This window comes from Pteropus medius, unplaced genomic scaffold (assembly GCF_902729225.1).
Source record: "Pteropus medius unplaced genomic scaffold, Ma_sr-lr_union100, whole genome shotgun sequence".
Classification (NCBI taxonomy): domain Eukaryota; kingdom Metazoa; phylum Chordata; class Mammalia; order Chiroptera; family Pteropodidae; genus Pteropus; species Pteropus medius.
In genome coordinates this window covers 1-20471 of record NW_024355522.1, presented here as the reverse complement: position 1 = coordinate 20471, position 20471 = coordinate 1, and the positions used below count along the sequence as shown (strand labels likewise).

Below are 20471 nucleotides of genomic sequence, written 5' to 3'. Positions count from 1 at the left end.
AATTTATGATATACTTACTGATTCATCATTTTTGGAAAAGAATTTTGATCCTAACAACAGTGTTGTCTAGTGGGAGAAGGGAGTGAAACTGCATAGAGAAATTATGGACAATTTGGGATAATTGTTTTATTCTCCTTTATGGTTTGAAATCTTTACAGTCAGTACATTTAAAAATCAGAGGTAGAAATAAAAGAAGAAACAAGAATGGCCACCCACAAATGAACCTATTTTATATCACTCCCAGAAATTAGTTTTCTGATCTCTGCTTATACATCTCCATGGACATTATATTTCTCAAAGGTTTCCTTATCTATATTCAATTTTCTATTGTTAAAAGTTCTACTTTAGTCTTTCTCAAATCTGCTTCTATTTTGCTAAAATTCTAGGCATTCATTATAGATACCTTTCCTTTAACTACTCTAATTAGTTATTTTAAACATTATTCTTTTCTAGATGTTCAAATCGATTTAATATTTATGGCTTCTGAATATTAAAAAAACTTTCTGATTATTTTAAATATACACTTTGAAATGTCCCTCCCTCATGGGTGAGAAGGCCAGAGCATCCCAGATAAGGGCCGTGTTAACCTATCCCCAATTTATCCTTCTGAAATTGGCCATCTATTGTGAAATGTTTTAGTTATACAGCAGGTAGTGAATATCTTTGTCTTCAGCCCTCCAGTGCCCTGAATGCTTTTTAAAATTAAAATATATAAAAATTGCTAGATTTAACAGAAAATTATTGTTTATGTACATTATTCAAGGTATATCACACTTACATTTATCAAATTTTATATCTGCTAGTGCCCCAAGAGATCAACCTTCCAATTTACAGAATAAAATAATGAGCCCAAGAGAAGTTTCATGATTTGCATAATTTCAGTCACTCTTCAGAACCAAGATACAATGTGGGCACATCCTACTTTCTATTATTATTCAACTGAACTTAAATCTGAAGTAGATGAACTAGATAGTTTATTTGTACCCATTTATAAGAAATAATTTCACATCTTATTATGAAAAATCTGTTAAAGTACAATGTGAAATAAATCCTCTCAATTCATATGATATAGATTTATGTAAAACTTGTGAAGTAAATTATAGATCAAGTTATATGTTATGTTCTTCATAGCTGTTACATAAGGAAAACTCACTTAAAATGCAGATTGCCATCTCATCTCATAAATAATCATTTTTCATTTAAAATGCTCTTTATGGTTTCATCCAATAACTTAATTTTGAATTTGATGACCCTTTCTGCTTATGAACTAGCTATAGAATTGACTTGATGCAAAACTGAAGATAACACCCAGACTGAAACACTGCTTACTGAATGACAAAGATATAAAAATTCCAGATTGAAAATTTCTCAGTAGTTGTATTTTCTTCTTTGTGAAAGGCAAAATACACTGATTTTTAGGGCGAAGCCATCTGTTTGATTAGGATTTTAAAAAGTGCTAATAAAAGCAAATACCTGGAAGCCTTTTTAGTCTTTCCTGTTATGCACTGTGTATAACGCAAATTTATAATGCACAAAATTCTGGTGTTTTGTGCATAGAAAAGATTTTTAAAAACAAAATAATCAAGTGAACACAGGGGTATATATATCTTTTTGAATTATTGTTTTAGATTTCTTTGGATAAATATCCAGAAGTGGAAATGCTGGGTCATAATGCAGTCCTATTTTTAATTTTTTGAGGAACCCTCAAACTGTTTTCCATAGTGGCTGTACCAATTTTCAATCCCACCAACTGTGCACAAGGGTTCCCTTTTCTCCACATCCTTGTCAACACTTGTTGTTTTTTGATTTATTGATGATGGATATTCTGATGGGTATGAGGTAATCACATTGTGGTTTTGATTTAAATTTCCCTGATGATTAGTTATGTTGAACATTTTTCATATGTCTGTTGGCAATTTGTATGTCTTTTTTGGAAAAATGTCTATTCAGAACCTCTTTCCATCTTTTAAATAGATTGTTTTTTTTGATGTTGAGGTATATATATTTTAGATATTAACCCCTATTGAATATACAATTGGCATATATCTTTTACAGTTCAGTAGGTTGTCTTTTCATTTTTTGATGGTTTCCTCTGCTGTGCACATGCATTTTAGTTTGATGTAGTTCCATGTGTTTATTTTTTCTTTTGTTGCCCATGCCTGAAAAGCCATATCCAAAATATATATATATTGCGAAGACCAACGTCAAAATGCATACTACCTGTTTTTTGTTTAAGAATTTTATGGTTTCTTGTTTTACATGTAAATTTATAATTCCTTTTTATTTTGGTATATGGTGTAAGAAAATGGTCCATCTTCAATTTTTAGCATGTGCCTGTCCAGTTTTTCCAACATCATTTATTGAAGAGACTTTGTTTTCCCCATTGCAAACCCCTGCCTCCTATGTCATAGATTAATTGACCATATAAGCATGGGTTTATTTCTGGGCTTACTATTCTGTTCCATTCATCTCTGTGTGTTTTTGTGCCCGTGATATACTGTTTTGATTACAATAGTTTTGTAGTACAGTTTAAAGTCAGGGAGTATGATACCTCCAGCTCTGTTTTTCTTTCTCAAGATTGTTTTGGCTATTTGGTGTCCTTTTTTGGTTCCATATGAAGTCTAGGATAATTTGTTCTAGTTCTGTGAAAACTTCCATTGGTATTTAGTTAAGGATTGCATTGAATCTGTAGATTGCTTTAGGTAGTATGGACATTTTAAAGATATTAATTATTCCAATCCATAAGCATGATATATCCTTCCATTTTTGAGTCTTCTATTTCTTTCATCAATGTCTTACAGTTTTCAGAGTAGAGGTTTTTGCCTCCTTGGTTAAATGTATTCTTAAGAATTTTATTTTTTTTAAATACAATGGTAAATGGGATTGTTTTCTTAATTCTTTTTTTTTTTGATAGCTTGTTATTAGTGTTTAGAAATGCCATTGGTTTTTTGTATATTAATTTTGTATCCTGAAACTTTACTAAATTTATTTATTAGTTCTAATAGCTTTCTGGTGGGGTCTTTAGGATTTTCTACGTATAGGATTATGATATTTGTAAATAGAGACAGTTTTATTTCTTCCTTTCCAATTAGGAAGCACTTTACTTATTTTTTCCTCTGATTGCTGTGGATAAGACTTCAAATACTATGTTTAATAAAAGCTGTGAGATCAGGCATTGTTGTCATGTTCCTGATATTAGGGGAAAAGCTGTCAGCTTTTAAGCAGAGTGTGATGTTAGCGTAGGCTTGTCGTATATAACCTTTATTATGTTGAGATATGTTCCCTTTATTCAGCTTCATTGAGAGTTTTTATCATAAATGAATTTTGTGTTTTGTCAAATGGTTTTCTGCATATATTTGTATAATCATATGATTTTTATCTTTTTTGTTGTTGTTAATATAGTGTATCACATTGACTGTGTTTTGAAAATAGTATTCTCTTTGCACCCTGGAATAAATCCTACTCAGTCATAGTGTATAATTCTTTTACTGTATTACTAAACTTGGTTTTATAATATTTTGTTGCAAATTTTTTTATCTTTGCTCATTAGGAACATTGGTCTTCAATTTTCCTTCAATTTTAATTTTAATTTTTTTTCAATTACAGTTGGCATTCAATATCAGTTTCATATGTGCAGCATAGTGGTTAGACATTTATATAACTTACAAAATGATCACCCCGATAAGTCTAGTACCCACCTGGCACTAAACATAGTTATTACAATATTGACTATATTCCCTATGCTGTACTTTACACCCCCATGACTATTTTATAACTACCAATTTGTACTTCTTAATCCCTTCACCTTTTTCACCCAGCCCCCCAACCCACCTCCCATCTGGCAACCATCGGTTTGTTCTTTGTATATATGAATCTGTTTCTGTTTTATTTATTGAGATATAGGGACTTAGTTCTCCCGTCTTATTGTTTGCCTTCTCCTTGTTTTGTATCTTTATTTTTACCCTCTGTTTCTACCTACCTTTGTAAATTGGTAGTTTTTCATGATGACATACTCCGTCTCCCATTTTTATGTTGTGTAAATCTGTAGTTTGTTGTTCTGTGCTTACCATAAGGCTTACATAAAACATCTCATAGATAAAACAGTCCATGTGATGCTTATAAACATTGTGTGCTTGTCTCCAATGGCCTATCATAAGAGATGACTGTTCTATGTGTATTATCGCCCCTGAAGAGCTTCCAGTGGGACAAGATGTGGAAGTGGAGGACAGTGATATTGATGACCCTGACCCTGTGTTGTCCTAAGGCTAATGTGTGTGTGACTTAGTTCTCACCAAAAACAAATTTAAAAGAAAATAAAAATAAAATTAAAAATAGAAAAAAGCTTATAGAATAAGGACATAGAGAAAGAAAATATTTTTGTACAGCTGTACAATGTGTTTGTGTATTAAGCTATATTATAAAAAAGTTGAGAGTTAAAAAATTAAAAAGTCTATATAATAAAAAATTTACAGTAAACTAAGGTTAAATATGATTAAAGATAGAAAAAAGTATTTTTTCTAAATTTAGTGTAGCCTAAGAATCCAGTGTTTATAAAGTCTACAGTAGTGCACAGTCACGTCTTAGGCCTTGACATTCACTCACCCACCACTCACTCACTGACTCACCCAGAGCAGCTTCTAGTCTTGCAAGCTCCATTCAGGGTCAGTGCCCTATGCAGGAGTGTTTTATCTTTTATACTATATTTTTACTTACCTTTTCCACATTTAGATATGTTTAGATGCACAAATACCACTGCGTTGCAACTACCAACAGTAGTCAATACAGTCTCATGCTGTACAGATTTGTAGCCTAGGAGCAATAAGCTATACCATATAGATATTGCAGTAGGTTATACCATCTAGGTTTGTGTAAGTGCACTCCATGATGTTTACACAATGACAAAATCACCTGTCAACACATTTCTCAAAACATATTGCTGTCATTAAGCAGTGCATGACTGTATCTTTTATTGTCAACATAGGGATTTCATCTGTTTGACTCAGGTTGGTTACAAAAAAGTTAGCAGTTAACACAGCATGATTTAGACCAATTTATCTGCAATTAGAATGCCACAATTTTTCTTTCCAACAATATATTCAATGCCAGTAAAAAGTCTATATGATTCTTGGGCTGGACAGCAGAGAGGAACAGTTTCCACATGGATTCAGGTCCTCAGGGTTGGGTTGATTTACAGCCGTATAAATGCAGCTAACCAACGTGCATGTCTGCAATGCCTGCAATCAGTACAGGCTCTGGGAAGTACATAATCCCAAGAGCTTTACCTGCTTAGGATACAATAACAGAAATGGAACAATAGGCAGAAATGTGACATGGGCCCTGGTCGCCACTTAGCATTTCTTCATAGTACTTTTTATTTCCGTAAGGTCTCCTCTCTCACCTAGATCAATTTTTCAGTCTGCTCTTTTTCTCTTGTTCAGTTTTACTAAAGGCTTATCAATTTTGTTCATCTTTTCAAAAAACAAACTTGTTCTACCGTTGGTTATTGTTTTCATTTAGTTTATCTCTGATGTAATCTTAAATTTAATTCCTTTATTCTAATTTCTTTAAATTTAATTTTCCCATTTTTTAGTGTTCCAGGATGGAAGATTAGTTTATTCGTTTGTGATATTTCTTCTCAATGTAGGCATGCCCAGAGATAAATTTCTTCCACATATTGCTTTAGTTGTATTTCATATGTTTGTTAGTTTGTTTTATTTTTCTTTCATATCAAATTTCTGATTTTTCTTTTGATTTCTTCTTTGACCCATAGATTATTTAGGAATGTGTTGTTTAATTTCCACATTTGTGAGTTTCCCAATATTTTTTCTGTTATTGATTTACAATTTTATTCCAAATCAATAGATTTTAGTCAAAATCAATTGACTTCTTTCTAAACCAATTTTTCCATGATCAGAGAAAATAGTGTTATTTTTTTTTTATTAATTGAAGTGTGCTTTATAACATAGCATATTGTCTACCCTGTAGAATATTTCCTGTACCTTTCAGAAGAATGTATATTCTGTTATTGCTGTTTGAAATGTTCTATGGTCATCTTTTGGTCTAGTTGATTTATAGTATTAATCAAGCTTTCTATTTCCTTGTTATCTTCTGCCTAGTTGCTCTATTCATTATTGAAATTGGGGTATTAAAGTCAACAACTATTATTTTTGAGTTGTCTATTTCTCCCTTCATTGCTGTCAGTTTTAGCTTCATGTATTTATGTTCTGGTTTTAGATAAAAATATGTTTATAATTTTTGTATTTTTGATACAGTATTATTTCTCTCTTTTTAAGAAATAACATTTTATCATAAAATGTCACTATCTTTAGTAATATATTTTATTTTAAAGTCTACTTTGTCTAATATTAGTATAGCTAATCTTTTTTTATATTTGTTGTTTCCATGGTCTATCTTTTAAAATCTTTTACTTTCAAAATATACGTATCTTTGAATTTAAATTCATTTCCAATAAACGAAATATAGTTGGATTTTTTAATCCAGTCTGACAATCTCTACATTTGATTGTATTTATTGATCCATATTTAATGTTTTATTACATAGTTTGATTTACACATGCCATTTTATTTTCGTTTGTTTTGTGTCTCATATCTTTTTGTTCTATCTCACCTTACCACATTATTTTCCATCATTCAATATTTTCTAATATGGCATTTAATCTTACTATTGAGTATTTTTACTACACTTTAAGTTATTTTTAGTGGTTGCTCTGGGACTGTCCATATATATCTTAACTTATCAGAATCAGCTTCAGATTTCTACTAGCTTAATTTTAGTACAACATAAAATTCTATGCTAATTCTATGTAGCTCTATTCATTTTTCTCTTTTGTGGTATTATTATAATACATATTATATCTATTAATGTTAAAAAACTCAAGAATGAATTGTTATAATTATTACTTTAGCATCTGTAGTGATTTCCTTAGCCAAATACACCTTTGCTCTCACCTAGCTCCTTTGCATTATTGTTGGCAAATATATTACATTTCAGTATCTTATGAGTCCAACAACACTATATATAGATATTTTATACAATACTTTAAAAATCATTTAACAAAAGAAAGAAGAAAAAATACATTTATACTACTTTTTTTATAATTACAAATGTACATTTATTGGTGCTCTTTGTCATGTGGATTCAGATTTTCATATGGGATCATTCTTTCAGCCTGAAGTACTTTAATATTTCTTGTGAGGTAGTTCTGCCACAAACAAATTTTCTCAGTGTGTTATCTGAAAATGTTTACTTTACCTTCATTTTTGAAAGATAGCTTTACTGGATATAGGATTCTTGGTTTAGATTTTTTGTCTTTGAGCACTTTGAATATGTTGCCCCATTACCTTCTGTCCACAAGTGTTTTTGCTTAGAAGTTAGCTGTTAATGTATTAGCGTTCCCTAAAATGAGTTTTTTTTAAAGTGCTGAGTCATTTTCTCCTGCTGCTTTTAAAACTTTTAACATTTTTACTATGTCGTGTCTGTTTGTGGATCTCTTTGGACTTTGTGGATCTATTTGGAGTTTGCTGTGCTTATTGGATGTGTAGTTTAGTGTTTGTCAATACATTTCGGAAGTGTTCAGCATTTGCTCAAATATAATTTTTTTCTCCTCCTTTATGCCTCTACTCTCCTTCTGTTACTCTGATTACATAAATTTTGATGCACTTAGTGCTGTCCCATATTCCTCTGATGTTCCATTCATTTTTATTCACTCTTTTTTTCTCTCGGTTCTTTGGATTGTATTATCTCTGTCTTCAAGTTTACTCATTCTTCTCTTAGGTCAAATCTAAGTGAATATTTCATTTTATTTTTTGTACTTTTCAATCCAGACTTTCCGGTTGGCTTTTTTTCTTATAATTTTTAATGATATTCTATATTCAATATGACATTGTCATCATTCCTTCCTATACTTTACTCACAGCTTTCTTTATTTTTTTAAATACATTTATAATAGATACTTAGAAGTCTTTTTGTCTTAAATCCAACATTAAATTGTCCACATGGGCAGTTTCCATTTTCTACTTTTATTCCAGCATAAAGACATATTCTCCTGTTTCATTAAATGTTTTATAGGGTTTTTTTGTTGTTGGAAACTGGATATTTTAGATAATATATTATAGCAGCTCTGGGAGCTATCTTTTGACAGTCTACTTCCCCATTCAAGAAAAATCACAGAACCAGGACTCTGGAAATGGAGATAGAGACAATGGTATCCTTCTCTTTGAGTGGCATACCCAATTAGGAGCTCATCACTCAGTGGAGTGAAGGCGATAAACTAAGGTCTTCCTGACCTGTATCTCCTGGAGTAGAGGCACAACCTTAGGATCCAGGAAAGAGGGGATCAGGTCCCAGTATTTTCTGTGCCTATGCCTAAGTTAGAGCCTTCATTTCATTATGGGGATTGGGAATAAGAAGGGAACCCTCACCTCTTGACCACATTCACCCAGAACTTAGTTTCAATAACAGGTAGTTGGGAGCAACATAATAACTACTCCCAGAAAGAAAGTCCTCTACATCTCCACTGGAAAGGTCTATGTTCTTGGCCGTAACGGTCTTGAATCGAGTGTATGACTTATTCAATCAGGAGGGAGGAGAACGGGAGTGGTCTTTGTCAAAATAGCATACTCTTACTTTTTTACCACATTTTCATAGATTTTCTTGAATAAATATTTCTTTATTTGCTGTATGCCCTTAGGACAATTTTCAGAGCCTTTAAGTGGTTGTTTTATTGGTATTGTTAAATAATTTTCACCATTTTTACTGAGGAGCAGGTCCATGTTTCTCTTCACACTGAAGTAAATCCATTTATAGTTTCAGTTTCTAGCATCGTAACTCATAAATAGAAGATCTTTGGTTCCATGTGATGGACTGATAAATTTATTCACAAATTACATTTACAATGTTATTTCTTTTTGTCGTTTACTGAATGGTTGATTCAAAAAAATAGAGTATAAAAACTATGGTATAATTATTTGAATAAACATCACCTTTACAGCATGAACTTTGTAACACTGGTTTCACTAAACTGGAGGTGTTTCTGCTTCTTGTCTTTTAACCACGTGATGAATGATTTTCTTTAGTTTTTAAAATATATTTATAATGACTACTTTGAAGTTTTTTCTCTTAAATAAGTTAATATGGCACTTTCACATGTGCTAAAGCAGAGTGATAGACTGGGTGCTGAGAGAGCATGCAGTGGTGGCATTAGCAGAAGATACCTGCTTTCAGTTGCTGGTAGGAAAATAGAAGTGGAGCTTTCTCAGGGAGGAGATGATAATTCAGTGACAGCACGTGTTACTTTCGTAGTGTAAATGCCGATTTCATGAGAATCCATAGACTATACTTTACATATCACTTATGTAACACAGATAATTTATCTGAGAATCCATAGATTATACTTTACATATCACTTATGTGACACAGATAATTTATTTGACCCTCAATGTATCTTAAATATGACTTTCCTTCTAGCAGATATTTTATCGGTACCGATTTGCTAGCCCACAGTTCACACCTGCTTTGGCTTCACTAAAATTACCCATTCCACCAAATTGGGATTGATTACATGACTATTACTATTAGATTTTCAAGTCCAGTTCTTAAAACTAGTTTTTTCAAATAGAAATATACTCACACTTTTTATTTCCTTCTAAAATAGAAGACATGAAATAAATTTTAAATTCTGTTGAAGACTCAGTAATTTCTTTTAATGTAGTTTACTAAATGTTGTGATTTTTCACTTGTCATTTAATGTAGAGAAGGGCTAGTTATAAAATAAGAAGAATAGTCTTTTATCTTTACCATGCTAATAACTGCTGTAGTCACAGAAATAAATGACTTAAAAGATCCCTGGTATACCACATGTATGAGTAAAATCAGTGTGAGTCTTTCTCCTCTCTACTAAATATATTGTACTCTGTTTCTGTGATACTCCACTTTTTCTCCTTTAAGGATTGAATATGATGCATATCGCACTGATTTAGAGGAACTGAATCGTGGACCACTGGGCCCACACAGTTTGCCAAAGATTGAGGAATCAAAGCTTCTCTTCCAGACATATAAGGAAAAATACGAGCAACTGCGCGATGATGTTGTTATCAAACTCAAGTTTCTAGAAGAAAACAAGGTAAATTTATTTTTTAACTTCCAAGATCTTTCTGGAAAATTTAAAATGAGGTTGCCATGACAAAGGAGACTAAATAGAAAGATCTGATGGTTCTGTTATTCTCCTTTATGAGATTCACAGTAAGGAATCTCAGTCACAATTAATGATGGGTCTTTAAAAGTACACAAACTATACTTTCCTTTCTGTCCAAAAAGAAATCACCAGCTCCACTCTCCACACTTTTATTTTTGACAATTAGCAAAAAAAAAAAAATAATAATCTTATATTTAAATGTGGACTTGGTAGCAATTACTTCAAAATTTTTAATAATGCCAAACTGTACTCTAAGTAATATTTTAAAATCTTAAAGCTTGTTATAGTTCATGTAATGGATCAATGCAGATTTGAGAAAAAGTAAAGCATTCTATCCAGTTACTGCTAAATGAGGAATGGCCAAGTGGTCTAACTTGCAAGGACGCAGTCACCTATCCTCTAAAGCACACATTTAGAAATCAACTGTCAACATGGTTTTGATGTTCCATAAACATTTCTTAAGAATATGAAGTGATGGGCTCTGATACAACTTTTGTAGGCTTTACCTAGAGATGGCTTAATGTCCAGCTCCTAGGTTACTATATAGACAGAGGGTATTTCTGTCAATTCATGCATTTTCTGTTTTATATGAAGCCTTCAGTCATAAGAATGAAAGAGCTAAAAGCAAGTGCTATAAAAGTTAGGAGAGCATAGTCCCAAGGGGGTACTATCTTAGTTTCAGGTGTATAACATGATAATTACACATTTATATAACTTACAAAGTGCTCAGCCTGATTAATCTAGTACCCACCTGGCACCATACATAGTTATTACATTATTGTTGACTATATTTCTTATGTTTTACTTTACATCCCCATAACTATTCGTAACTACCAATTTGTACTTCTTAAACCCTCTTAAAGTCATCACATGCCTTCAGCCACATTTTCTGCCAGTAAATATTCTCAAAATTTTTGCTTATTATACTCAAAGGTAGCAGTGTTTATAACACATTTCATCACGTGAAATTCCCAAGAAATTATCTGCCAATATCCTCAGTTTTCTCTTCCATTTCATTAAAGCCTGCTCACTGTCATGATACCTGAACTTTCCCCATCAGAATACTACATTTCCTTGGGACCTCATAGTACCTCTATGTGACAGAAAATATTTTATTCTGGAAAGAATCTCCAAGCTATTGGTATGCACCATAGTTTAGAAGAAAAAAGAAAGTATGAGCACAAAAACTAGTGAAAAATCTTTGACAGCAGGATCAAATGATTAAGACACAGAACTGGGATAATTACAATGGCAATTAAAAGGACAGATGTAGATGGTGATTTATTTCCAATATGCCTTACTGGGAACACAATATTACCACTGACGGGGACTGGGAAATCAAAATAGGACTCTGGTTTAGCTTTTGTAAGAGTGGCACTTGGGGTGCATGGAGAAGGGACAAAAAATTGTTCTACTTGACATTTATTGAGTTTCAAAAATGAGAAGATATTCAAGTGGAAATGACTAGTAATAAGTTAAAAATATGGGTTTAAAGTTTGAGTGAGTGGTCAGGGCTTTAACTACTTGTTATTATTGCATAGTTTATCTTTGTTTTTTGACATTGTTCAGCAAATTTTACCCTTCATATTTACTACCTTTAAAGATGAGGGTACAGAAAAGAAGCATGTCTTTAAGCCTAAAGCCTGACTGTCATACTGGTTGTTTTCTTCAGTTTGTATTGCATTAACTTAAAACCAAGTTTTTCTTGTTTTCTTAAATTTGAGCTGAATAAAAATTAAACTGAGTTAATGTTGTCAGAGAATCACATATGTGAATTATTTAATTACTTATTTTTAAGCTACATATACAAGGGAATTGTAACAAAAAACAATATATACTTCTACTTAATCATAGTATAATTAATATTTTTAAAACCTAAAATCTTATAATTGTAAATGATTGTGCTTTACCACACAACATGCTTAAGGCTATCACAGTAAATGAAGCTGTTCTTCTATTACCCTGTTAAATTATATCTCTTAACATGAAAGAAGTTTTAAACAATTGAAACTGTGTGTCATATTAGCTTTAAGTAAATTAAATTTCCGAGAAATTCACATTGCTACTTGTTCGATTCTCTAAAATCTATATACAGAATAATTCTGTATCTAAAATAATTTAGTCCATGGATTTTACATGTAGCCTGATCTTAATAATGTCCTAATTTTTATAGCACAGATGGTATAGAAATTATTTATTCATATAATTTTATGTCTTCTGCATTATCTTGTATACAGTTGGTTTGATAGGAGAATTTGGTGATCTTTTTAAACTAATGCATTGATTAATGTTTGGAAATTGTACTACATTTAGCTTTATAAACTGACTCAAATTTATTTTTTCAGTGTAAATAAGGTGGGGAATTAAAATGTTATCATAGACTCAGTAATCCTGCAAGCAGTTTACAACTGATGTATGTGAAATACTCTATAACAGAACTTAGCTTTTGGAGAGGTAAACTACAAGTACATAATCTTAAATTTCAGTGTCCATTGTAATGTTAATGTTTTGCTTTTCTCTCTCTATCCTTATACATAGATTAAAGTATTGCGCACTCAGCTAGTCCTTTTTCATAGTGCCATTTCTGCTTATTCTACTGGCAATCAAACTCAGCTTGAAGAGATACTGGCGCAGTTCCACATCAAAGTGAAACCTGGCGAGAAAGCCACCCCTTGGTTTGATGACTACTAGTCGAAACAAGAGAAAAATAAAAACACTGTTATATTACCAAACAAGTTTAAGAGTTATTGAAGCAGATTTGGGGGAATGAGTGACAGCGTTGTGATTTAGTGACTTAGCACAAGTTTATTATCTTATAGTTCTGTGGGACAAGAGTATATCATGGCTTAGCTGTTTTCTACTCAGAATCTCACACTAAACATGTCAGCTGACTCTGATTCTTATCTGGGCTTCCAAGTCCTCTTCCAAACTTATTCAGAATTTAGTTAGCAGAATTTAGTTTCTTTTGGTTATAAGACTGAGGTACCCCGTACCTAGCCAGGGGCTTCTCTCAGCTGTCTTCTCTTATGAGTCTTTCCATCTTCAAACCAGCAAAGATGTATTGAGTCCTTCTCACACTCCAATTCTACCTGACTTCCCTTATCTTTTAAAGGGCTCATGTGAATAGATCAGTTCTACAAGGGATCATCTCTGTATTTTAAATTCAAATGATTTGGGACTTTAATTACATCTAAAATCTTTTCACAGCAATACCATCATTAGTGTTTGGTTGAATAACTAGGAGACAGGAATCTTGGGTGGGCCACCTTTAAACATCTGCTTCTCAACATGGGCTGACTTCAATTTTCATAGCAGTTATGTTTAATAGTCTTTTCTATGCTTACATTCACAAGCATTTCAAACAATAGAAACTATTCATACTTGTATAAATACTGGACTATTTTACCACAGCTAGTGACTATATGACTCAGACCCTAATTTAACTAGATTTGAAAAGAATGTATTCTCTCAAAGTTGTGTTCAATGGTGTACAGACTGCTGTGACTGACAAATCTAATATTCTTTTCATGAAAGCCACGAATAGGATTCCATATGCTGAGGTGCGTCCTGTATTATTTCTGCTTTATATCACCTTGGTCATTTTGCAGTTTTTATGAATTATTTAGTTCACATTTAAATTGGCATGACATCAGACCAATGATGTCAAACATCTCATTTTTAATAACTGAAGTATTAAATTTGATGGAAATTACTGGTATTTAGGTAAACATAATTGTCCTGGGTCACAGAATCTGCTTACCTCCAAAGCTAAAACTCATACCTGGGACAGCCTACATGTGAATATTGGTGGATGGTGAAGGGATGGTGCAAAGGCTGGACACTCTTCATGACAGAATCAGAGTCCAGAGGTCCCTGTGGATTTGGCTGAGACTTTGGCTATAACTGCATCAGAGCAGTGACATATTTATTACCAACCACATGTCCTTCATCTCCCCAGAAGTGTCCATCCCAAAAGTACACCCAGATTTTCTTGCATACAAACCTCCATCTCAGGGTCTGTATTCTAAGAAAGCTGGCCTGGAACAGTTGTATTGGTTATGAGTGCCAACTGTTATCTCCAATTATCAGATACCATCACAGGGTTTTTTTTTCTTTTCTCCTCCATATTTGTGATTCCTTTCTCTGACAGTGAGAAACCTGGCTCCCATTATTCACTATATATTTATTTATTTGCTCAGTCCTAAAATATATATCATGTAGTTTCAGATTTGCCAAGCATGACTCCATGAAAAACCCACACGATAATATCCAATAATTTATTTGAAGTTCTTAATTCTTTACTCTGGGGGCATATAGTCCATATACTATGCTCCAATGATTTAGGTTATTCATCACTACCACCACCCAACCTTCTGTAATGGTTATGCAATTGTTTACTATTATTTTAAATATGATCCAGTTTATCCTATCTGGTTGTATTCTATTTTAGAGTATCTCCCATCCTCTGTGCTTTTACTTATATATTTAAATATGTGAAGGATGTAAAAAATTAATGTGGTACAATAAGTGAAAATCCTGTAAAAAATACTGAGGCCCTCCCTTCTTTCTATACTTTTCATTCCTACAAAAACCATGCAGGCAATCAATCACACAAGATTCTAATTTACCATTTCTACATTTTTGTACAAGTGAGTAGATACTCATATATTTGCCTATTTTCTCTTTTTTCTTATATAAAGTATAGATAATATATTCTTTTTTAACTGAACACTTTTCACTTAACAATATATCCTGGAAATCACTCCATCTTAGTTCATAAAGAGCTCTCTTCTTCTTTGACAGCTACAGAGTACTCCACTTAGCTGATGTACCACAGTTTATACCATCACTCTCCTATGTATAACTGAGGTTATCTCTAATATCTTGCCATTGGAAACAAGGTTGCAATGAATAATTTTTCATATATGTATTTTCTTATTGTTTTAAGTATGCAATCCCCACTGGTTTTCACAGCCAAATGTTATAGAGACTTCTCTTTTTAGCACTGGTGACTCAGGTTGGGACCCTGGTGCAGAGCTGGGATCCCTTGCTCCTCAGGGGCCAAGACTTCCACGGCTGAGATAGCCCTCCTCCCTCCTGATTCTTAATCACCACACCATGGGTGTAGGACCAGCCTGTTCCACAACTCCATCCCCCACAACCGGTCTCAGCTTGGCTTCAGTATATCCTTAGTTATAGGACTTCTCTTCACATAGTCTTCAGGTGATTCTCAATCATGGTTGTTCTAGTCGCAATTTTGATATGGACATAGGAGGAGGTGAGCACAGTGTTCACCTAATTAGCCACCTTGAACAGGAATCATAAAACTTGTTTTGAGAGAAAAGGGATCAACATGGATGAGAGCGTTTAGAAAGCTAGTAGGAGGGGATTGTAAAACTAAGCCTACAAAGGCAGGTGGGTTTTACACAGACATAGGAGAGGATAAAGGCAAAACGATGGAAAAGTGAACAATGGTGTAGAGATGAGGATGAGCATGGCCTGGATGGGAAGCAGTAAAGAGAGCTACGTGGACAGGAAGGAGAAACTTTGAAGACATGATAGGGGCTGCCATAGGGGAGCACAGTGGGTTGGAACCCAGAAGACAGGAGGCTTCAGGAACTTTTCTGTTTCTGCCCTTACTAGGTGGTCTAGGTGGTGGCCATGATTACATCATTTAATCACAGTCCTGGCTTAGTAACATTCACATGAGGATACTGATAAGAGCCAACTTATTTCATGTTACAAAAACTAGAAAAGATGATGCCTGAAAAAAAATGTGTCTTAAACAATAAAATCAAATACTAGACCCCGCTTTTTCCATTGTATACTGCACCAGCATGATGAGGACCCCACCAGGGGCCACAGCAGGGTTTGCTTTCTTGTCTGCTGAAGGCAGAAGTCTACTGCAGTGTGAGGGGGTGGGAGCTGATTAAGGGGTGAGAAGGTAATTTTTCTCCCCATGGAGAGTTTGAGCAGGGGACACAAGCCACACAGAGGTTGCTCATGGTGCTGTCCTGTAATGTGCCAAACAACAATGTCTCTGTGAGTAGTTTATGGCTTCTGATTCAGATGAAACGGAAGACAGGACTGTACATGAGGGCTAGCGAAGTGGGATGGGAAGAGACCTGCATCTTGGTTGGAATCTATCTGGGATCAGATTTAGGGATTCACCCAAAATTACCATGTGAAGTCAGACTAGAAAATTCCTCGCTCTGGACTCTTGTCCCTCATGTGCTAAACTCAAGTTAAATCAGCTTCTGCCCCATATCCTACAGAAGAGGTTTATTGCAAGGATCAAACACACAAAATGGGAAAGGTCTTGAAAAGTCTAAAATGCTAGGCCCACTCAGCTTGTCTTTCTGTCCCTTACGGATACGTGGAACTGAAGTTTCCGACCAGCAAATACCTATTCACTTATATACGTAAAATATCGATTAACGCCATCTGTCACTTCGGGAAGTCGATATTTCAGAGCCCCGGCTGTGCCCGAGCACCATATCAACGCTGCAGTTAAGAGTGAATTCTTGGGGAGCTTATATAAGGAAAGCGAAACCCCAATTTGGGACGAAGATCAGAGAGTCATAAGCTATTTGGAAAAAAAAGAAGGGTTTCGATTCGGCATTCAGCAGAAGGCCCACTTCCCAGGTCGCGTTCACTGTGCTCACACATTGCATTCTGCACGCAAGAAGACAGGAGCCGGAAGGGGCTTCAGAATACTGTAGCCACAGCAATGCTGCCACGCAGCCTTCCTACAGCGGGAGACCGGCCCCAACCCGGATAAGCCCGTGTGGCTTCAGTGCCGTCTCGTCGGTGTTCGTGCTCCGGCAGGGCGGCCCTGTCCCTCTGAGGAAGGGGGCCTCCCTGTTTGAGTCTCCTTTCCAGGTGGCCGACGTCTGGTCTCAACTCCACGTGATGCAAGACGCCCCATCCGCCAGGAGGCCACGAGCCTGCGGGGTCAGAAGACCCGGAGGGCTTTGCGAGAGGGTGTCGTGACAGGGACCTGTGCAGACCAGGAGCGCACCTGAGCCCAGGGAGAGGGATGCAGCGCGGGACCGCCATTCACGTGGACTAGCCCCCGAGGGTCTTTAAAACGGCCACGCCCTCGCGCATCCAGGGCGGCCACGCCCCCGGAGGGGCCGGTAGGCGTGGTCGCGTGGGGCCCGGAGCCCGTGGCACCGCCCCCGCCCCCACCCCCAGCCAGTCAGGGCTAGGACCTCATTGAGACGTCACCGCGGCGTCCAGTACGGCTCGCGCTGTTGCCCCCGGTGACCACACTGGCCTCACAGTCTGCGGGTCCCTCAGCTGCCGCCCTCCGGGCCGAGGGCCCCGGCTTGAGACCTCTTGGCCCCCGCCCCCGCTCCAGCTGTGGAGGGCTGACTACACTTGAGACTCTCCCCCAGGGGAGAGAGAAGGCGGCCTCATGAGTGAGGCGGACGAGGCGACCCCCACGGGGGCGCCTTCTGCCTCCACCGGTCCCCCGGGCACGCCGAAGAGCCCGGGGCCCTCGACCGGCGGCGAGTCCCCGCGGGCCGCAGCCGCAGACCGTGTGGACGGGGACGCGGTCCCCAAGGCCGCGGAGGCCACAGGCAGCGACGGAGCGGAGCCGAAGGTCATCTCCAGGCGCATGACGGGCACGGTGAAATGGTTCAACGTCAAGGAAGGGTATGGCTTCATCAGCAGGAGCGATACCCACGGAGATGTGTTCGTTCATCAGTCTGCCATCTCCCGGAACAACCCTGGCAAGTACCGACGCAGCGTGGGCGAAGGCGAGACCGTCGAGTTCGACCTGGTGCGGAGCGAGCGCGGCACCGAGGCCGCCGAGGTGACGGGGCCGGCGGGCACCGCGGTGGAGGGCAGCCGCTACGCCCGCGAACGCCCCCGGGCCCGCCGCGGCTCCCACAGCTGCTACCCGGCGGCCGCACCGAGCCCCCCGGGCTCGGACCCGGCACCGGCACCGGCACGGCCAGACCAGCAGGCCGACGGCGGCCGCGCCCGCCTCTCCCCGGGCTCTCCCAGCTGCCCGCGCGCCCGCGCGCGAGGCCCCCGGGGACGAGACCATCCCGAGGCGGACGACCACTCCCGCGCGCCCGCCGACCGTGCCCCCTGCCACCGGGGCGCCCACGATCAGCGCCTCTCGCCCGCGCCCGCGCCCGCGCGCAGTCCTCGGGGCGCCGAGGACACCGACGAGGACAAAGCCGCCGCAGACCACCCGCGAGCGCCCCACGCCTACAGCAGCCAGCGCCGCGTGACCTACCGCTGCGTCCACACCGCCAAGAGCCCGGAGGCGGCGCGCGACGAGGGCGCCCCTGACACCGAGCGCCCCCTACGCCCCGAATGGGCCATCACCACCGGCCGCTGCCTCGTGTCCTCGTGCGGTACCAGGAGCGCACAACATCGCGACCTTGACAAGGACCAGGCCCTGCAGGACTCCGCGACCTTCGGCTGCAGCTCCGACGTCCGCCGCCGCGCGGCCCCGCGTGGCCCCCGCTGGCCCAGCGACCACGGAGCGGACCAGGCCGCCGCCGCCGAGAGCCGCCACTACCCTCGGGCCTTCGCCATGCGCCCGCGCGGCCGCACCCAGAGGCCCGCGGTCCCCACGAAGGCCGAGCCCGCCATGCATGCCGGCGAAGACACCTTCGCCACGGCCCAGGGCCCTCGTCGCCGGGCGCCGGACAAGGCCCCAGAAGAACACGCGCGCCGCTTCCCACCACCGCGCAGGGCGCCCGCGGAGCCCCGCCGGCCTCGTCCCGCCGGTAGCCCGCGCGCAGCTCACCATCCCTGGTCCCCCCAGGCCGCAGGGCCACCGCGCGTGGGGCCGGGCCCCAGCTGCGCCTGGCCGAGTCAGGCACGGGGGCGCCACACCATCCCAGGCCCCCGGGGCTCAGCGAGTACCAGTCAGAAGCCCGAAGCGCGGGTCGTCGGGAGCTGCTGGGACACCAGCACCCTGCAGTGCATTCCTCTGCTGCGCTACGGACCCAGTGCCTGCAGGGGCCTGCGCTGCCGCCCACAGTCGCCGCCCGAAGCCCCGGTCTGCGACCCCAAGGGGACGGAGGACGAGATCCAAGCGCCGCCTGCAGAGACCCCTGGTCCACCCAGTGAAAAGCAGAGCGCCAGCTCCGAGGGCCCCACAAGCACCCTCGCGGCCGACTGACAGCCCGGCTCGCTCCAGGGTTCCCGGCTGGGGCTGCAAATTCACCACCTGAGGGAAGGGGGTGGGGTGGGAGGTGGGGGGTGCCCCGGAAGGAGACACAATCTCTGTGTCACCAATAAAGCATATTTACTCAGTCTGGACTCACCGGGTACTCTGGTTTGCCCCCGCGCCCACACCCACATTCCCATCGAATTTCCGGGGGACATTACCAGATCTTAGAATTTCCAGAGTCCCTCTGAAGGTTGACGTGCGGTCACTCACAAGACAAAGACGACTGTCGCCGCTTCCGTATCTTCCCGAGGCCGGGGTGGGCCCAAAGATGGTTTTCGGTGTTAGGGGGCAAACTGCCGAAAGGTAACCCTGATTCTTTTCTCGCGGGTACAAACTTTCTTTAAAGGTAACCCCGAAGGGATGATTCCAAAAAAAGGCTATGACACGTTGCACACTATCAGTGTATTGAAATGGTCGACTCGGGTGTCAGGTGTCCAAACAGAACACACTACGTCATTTTTACGCATCACCCCTGTAATCTGAAGGGGTTTTCACGATTGATCCCAAGGTCTCTGGCCAACTGCATTTCTGGGGTGGTCTTTGTAATGCTGTTTCAGAAGAAAGTTCACCAAATCTCAGTCCCAGCTTTGTCCTTACAGGGACACATTTAAAAGTTGTTTTAGACAAGATCTGACCTTTTTTCCCAGGCGATCCTAAGGGTTTGACATGTGCAAGAGAGAGAAATGACCGGTCCTCCTCCCCCTCCTCATAACCACCTCTATTTAAGCGACCTTGGAGGGAAGTAGTGACAAAGATTTGCTGAGTAAGAGAGCAGGCCCTCCTCCCCCACGCACAGCCATACTGGGGGCGCAGACACTCCATGAGCTCAACTCGAAAGCCCTACAAGGTGACACGAGCATCGGAATGAACCATTTGGCTCATTTTGGGGGTGAGGGTGGGGTGGGGAGAAGGAAATTTAAGACCAAACACCCAACAAAGCCATTTTAACATTTTCTTTAAAGTAAACATCTTCTCGGAGCCGCAGATCTGGGCAGCCGTGCTGAGGAAAGAAACAACTTTTGCCCTTGCCGATGAGCAGCAAAACCCTTCGCAGTC

General features: G+C 39.4%; 1 protein-coding gene across 1 annotated transcript in view; it reads left to right on the top strand.

Moving 5' to 3' along the window:
* Positions 1 to 12904, top strand: part of LOC120599639 (arfaptin-1-like) — a 31699-nt gene extending 18795 nt beyond the window's left edge. The window contains exons 5-6 of the mRNA XM_039858721.1: positions 9967 to 10141; positions 12752 to 12904. Coding sequence (XP_039714655.1) covers positions 9967 to 10141; positions 12752 to 12904 — 328 coding nt within the window. The remainder of the gene's footprint in view (positions 1 to 9966; positions 10142 to 12751) is intronic.
* The last annotated feature ends 7567 nt before the right edge of the window (positions 12905 to 20471 follow it).